At 34.3% G+C, this 5,478-nt stretch overlaps 1 protein-coding gene across 1 annotated transcript; it reads right to left on the bottom strand.

Moving 5' to 3' along the window:
- Nucleotides 1–261: 261 nt before the first annotated feature.
- On the bottom strand, nt 262–5,110 carry LOC110909172 (NAC domain-containing protein 86). Its single transcript, XM_022154195.2, has 7 exons — nt 5,002–5,110; nt 4,616–4,915; nt 3,208–3,485; nt 2,781–3,113; nt 1,826–2,278; nt 1,571–1,646; nt 262–1,004 (listed from the first exon to the last, which is right to left on the bottom strand). Exons 2-7 carry the CDS (start codon nt 4,770–4,772, stop codon nt 391–393), a joined length of 1,911 nt encoding a protein of 636 aa, XP_022009887.1. The 5' UTR covers nt 4,773–4,915; nt 5,002–5,110; the 3' UTR covers nt 262–390.
- Nucleotides 5,111–5,478: the final 368 nt, after the last annotated feature.

Below are 5,478 nucleotides of genomic sequence, written 5' to 3'. Positions count from 1 at the left end.
GGGACACAAATTGCAGTCTACTCTTTTAAGTAATAGTAGTATTGATTTTACTTCTATATACCATCTATCTGAATGTACTTCTAGGGATTTAAACCCACACCATATTTATAAGAGGCAATCAACAATATCAGTAGACCAAAGATCATGGGTTATATAACATTATCAATTGTGCGTTTTGGAAAGGGAAAGGAAAATTTGGAGATTGTTTTATTAGGGTGACAAACATTATATGATTAAAAAGAAAAGTGTAAGCGAAATACAAACATTATAATTCAACCTCAGATAAATCCAGGGAAAGCTAAGTTTTATCTTTTTTCTATAGGTATACAACTTCACCTTGTATGGTTAGAGACAATATATAATATAAAAAGAAATTTAGAAAACTTGTAATTAGTAATTATGATGAACCCAAATGGTAGAAAATGCCAAAGCCAAAGTCACACATGGCCATATGACCTTCTCCAAAACCACACTTGAAATGCTCCATTGTTCATCATTCTCCTCTTCTTTTGGTGAACCATCATCATCTTTCAACTTCATATTCATATGACTAAGATCATCTTCCTTTGATTCTTCAACATAAAAGCAACATATCCATAGAAGGGAAACCAAGTTTACAAAAGGGCTCACTGTCTTCTTGGTGGTCACCTGATCTGAAATTGTCGAACCTGCAAATATTGTGACCTCATCGTATACAACTCTCTTTTTAGGCTTTGGCTTGCCGTGATAAATCATTCCTGGGTTCAGTTGGACCTTGACAGTTTGTGAAGGGACAATTTGGTGAAAGAAGGTTTTGGAAACCTGTCCGGTTGACACAATCAACCCGTGACTGGCTTTGGTTTTCTCATAAATTTCGAAGCTTGGAGTTGTGGTGAAGTCATCCAAGTCGCCATCATCTAAGAAGTTATCGTCGTTTGAGTTGTTGTGATCTTCGTTCACAAATCCAAGTGAGAAGTGGTCTTCAGTGTGTTCCAAGTTGTTGGTTTGACTGCTTTCTCCTGCAACTATTTTTCAAGTTGTTAGTGAGACGGGTCTAACTAGTTAGAATTGTTCAAAAAGCTTACGGTTCAAGGCACGCTCAAAACTTGCTCGAAAAAAGCTCAACAAAAGCTCACTATTGGTCGTTTGTAACAAGTCGAGCAAGCTTAGCTCAGTTTGTGAACGAGCTAAGCCCAAGAAAAGGTAAGCTCACTCGTTAGCTGTCTCATTACAGGTAAATTTTAATGTGTATGTGTGTACTATAGTTCTAACACAGAATTAATTATAACCTAATATATATATATATATATATATATATATATATATATATAAAACTCCGTTTGTATTCTACATTGTGTATATGTTATAATAATATTTTATTTCTTTACAAATATCAACATGTAAATATGAGATCTAACTTTTTTAAATAAATTTGCTGACTAAAGCTTTTAACAAGCCGAGTTTGAACTCAATATTTCATCTTGTTAAGATAGAGGAGATGAGTCTATGTCGGCTCGATTCAATTACAGCACTAGGCCTAGCTATAAGAATGAAGATGTGCATAGTAGCTAAGACTTGGTATAATTTGTACCTTGAACCTCTTGTTCCTCCCTCTTAAAGTTTGGTATATTTTCCACTGGAACAGTCTTGTAATCTTCCCAAAACGTCTGAAAATATCAAGAGAATCAATGTAAATTTTAGCTATAATATTAGGGTTAAAAAGCTAAACTAGAACCCCAAATGTTAAACTCGCTTGGGACAAGAAGTCCTAATGTTTCCTTCATTATACTTAATAATAATAATAATAATAATAATAGTATGAACTACTAAAAAGATTGATCATTACCACCTCAAGATCTTTGTTAGACATACCAACCCATCTCAAATTCTCAGCCATTCTATTAGTTCCGAGCTGGTCATGAGCACCACCAACCTCAATAGACCTCATATTCTGATCATCTCCCATGAACCTAAAGGAACCCACATCATGCTTTTGATTATTGCTGCTATTATTATTAGCCAGAAACGAGAAATCATCTTCATGATGATTGGAATAACCTCCACCCCAAGTGTTCTGATTGTTGAGATCCTGTGAAACTTGCGCAACTGAAAGGATTTCCTGCAAAATGTCCTGCTGAGGACCATTCGAAGTTGAGAAGTCGCGCATACTGCTGCTTGTCTGTGGCATATTCATCAAATCCACATAGCTTGTAGCCCCTTGTTGTGGGAGATCTTGATACTGCAATGGAGGCATTGATAACCTTTGTTGAAGTCTTGCACATTCTAATGCTATGTCAACCTGAGAAAATATTATGATCATATAACAGTGTCAATAACACAACATTGTTTGAATTATGGGTGTAAACGTGTTGGCCAAATTAACCGCTCATGAGTTACTCGAAATCAGCTTGCTAAAAGCTCAAGTTGATCCGAACGTAACAAGCGCAAGCCCAAGCCTAAATACAAGCTCGTTTAATAAACTAGCTCAAACCCGTTCTTCATTTATCGAGCTCTACTAGGCTTGCGAGCCTAAACGAGCCCATTATAAGATGTGTTGAATATGTATTTATGCAATATATTATTATTATTATTATTATTATTATTATTATTATTATTGTTATTATTATATTGACAAAATAATTTATTAATTAATATAAAAATAACTATAAATGTGTATAAACTTTTTAATAAAACAATTGATAAAATCATAAACGATCCGGGCTCGAGCTTGAAAATCTACTCGCAAATCAAGTTCGAGCTTTAGAAGTGGGCTCGTTTCAAGGTTACATGTTAGTTTGTACCTTGGATGGGGGATAAGAAACATTCCCACAGTTGGTGAAAGATGGATTTGGAAAAGTGAATGCTTCTTCTGATAGGTACTGCATCCATCTGCCATCACTTGTTTCACTTGAGACATATGGAGTTCCATGGTTGAGATGATCAGATGAAGATGAAGCCATTGGTGTTTGATAATTACAAGTTTCCATATCTTCTCCACCCCTTCCTCCCTCTGAATACCGGTCCATACTTGATGAGCGATCACTCGCCGCCGCAGCATAATGCACTCCAACGTTTGTCTTTGGAGCATTCAAACTCTTCTTAAACACACGGCATAGCGAATAAGCATCCTGCAACTTTTAGAGCCCAAAAAATAAACAAACCTCGTGTTACTTTCATTATAAACTTTGACATGTTAGTAACCACTAAGTTCTTATGAAGAAGGTATACCTTGAGCCCAGATTCACTTTCGCATTCTCGCTCATCAAGGCGGTATTCGTGCATAACCCAATCGCTACGTGCACCATGTGGTGCTCTCCCTCTATAATAAACTAAGGTTTTCTTCATCCCCACGGCCCTAGATTGTGAGTTGACATTCCTGTCCTTACCTGTTGCCTTCCAATAACCACCTTTCGTGGCTCGATTTGTCCTTGATCCGTTTGGGTACTTACGATCTCTTGGACTAAAAAAGTACCACTCTAGATCTTTGCTTGGTAATAGCGACTTCCCTGAAGATGAATTTGAATAAACATGTTACATTCTTCCCAACAAAGACAAACTAAAACCAACAAAACAACACAAGAAAAGCAAAGAGACAGATAAGCATAGTAAAACAAATATAATATATATTTTTGGATCAAAGAGGAAACAGGATGAACACATTATTGCTGTAGATGAAAATGTTTCCAAAACTAGATATGGTGAAATTATTAAAATAAAGTTGGTAATCATATACATCTTTGAAAGAACAAGTAAGCGTAGTCAAGGTCTTTCCTCTTTAATTTGCTTTTTGACTTCAATCTTGTCAGCTAATTACTAAAATTTGTTCTTATACGAGTTTAAAAGTTGTAGGGGCCACTTTAATTCCCTTTAAATATTAACTTTCCCCATTAACTAAAAACCATCATCATGATCTTATTTTCAGTTTTTGATCTTAAAAGTTTCAATCACATTTGACTGGTCTTCCATATATCTATATATATATATATGCATGAACATAAATATGTATATGTATATAAACTTAATGTAGTGATTTCTGTACTTACCATAGATTATAAGCCATATAAAATATAAAACAAATAAGATAAAATGTTTTATGGTGAAGATTTATCGTGGGTTGTATAATCTTAAACAAGTGCAAGGTGGAAGCACGCGTAAAGAACAATGGAGAACCTTCATTTTTTGCCTTTGGCCACAAAAATAGAGATTAAATCAAAAGAATATTATTGAAAGACCCTTTGACAAGAATCTTAATTCATGATCATGATCATGCTCATATTGCTTTTTATTTTATGCTTTTTTCTTCAGTACACTTGTTATACAAATGCTGAAAATGGTTATTAGTGAGTTATTAGTGAATTGTAAGTACAATCAATATATAAAAGTGTTTTCTTTTTTCAAAACCCATGTGTGTAATTGTGTATAAACATAAGATATGTATTGAACTATTACATGTATTTATAAATAACAAAACCTAGCTATTACTTTGTTTTTTATATTTTTGGTGATACTTGCATAAACAAGAAAGCAACCTAAATTCGATTAGTATGAAATATCTTTTTCCCATAATAGTAATTAAAAAAAGAAAATTCGAATGGATGTATAACTATGAATTATCGTCATGCATGTATATATATACCTGGTAAATCCCAGGGTTCGCACTTGTAGAGATCAACTTCAGGGATAACTTCGAGTTCGATTTTATGTCCGTTTATTTTCCTCTTGAGATAGTATGCAACAAGCTCTTCATCGGTGGGATGAAAACGGAAGCCTGGAGGCAATGAAACTGGGGCCATTTATGTGAATATTGATGTGTCTCTTGAAATCTTTAATCTTTGATCTTCTTCTGGTTATAACCAGACCGATATTAGTAACGTTTCTGCTAGGTATCTAAAAGCTTGTCTGGTTGTCACCAGAAAGATGATCAAAAACACAAACACTGCACAAGAAGTTGATATAGATAATTAGTCATCAAGCACATTGAAATAACATAAAACACACACACATATATGTATAGAGAGAGACCTTAGGGGAAGGAAAAGATCTGGAGGGAGAAATGACCAGGAAGAAAGAGGGAGGGAATGAAGGGGTGGGTGATGAGGGTTTTTGATAGAAGGAAAAGAGAAGGTTAGAAAAAGCAAATGGGGTAGGAAGTAGGAACACGTACTTTATCTTTAAATAAAATTTATTTTTTTCATCAGCTTGATGCTTTTTTTCTTTTGTGAGTCTTCTTCTTCCTCTCTCTCTCTCATTCTCTCTCTCTCTCTCTCTCTCTCTCTCTAAATTTTTATAAATATCTATGCTAATATATAGTACTGATAATCTAAGGTCTAGTAAGGACATAATTATGTTCACGATACAGGATTACATGTGAATATTTGAGTCATTTTGTTTTACTTTATTAAAAGATAATAATCCATGTTATAGTGCATCAAGTAGCCTTTGATTCATTCCAACTTTGTAAAATATGTATTGCTCTAGAGTTAAATGTAACAACTTGAC

Source organism: Helianthus annuus, chromosome 14 (assembly GCF_002127325.2).
Source record: "Helianthus annuus cultivar XRQ/B chromosome 14, HanXRQr2.0-SUNRISE, whole genome shotgun sequence".
Taxonomy (NCBI): Eukaryota; Viridiplantae; Streptophyta; class Magnoliopsida; order Asterales; family Asteraceae; genus Helianthus; species Helianthus annuus.
Note: the sequence above shows the minus strand (reverse complement) of the source record. Positions and strands in the feature narration are given on the sequence as shown.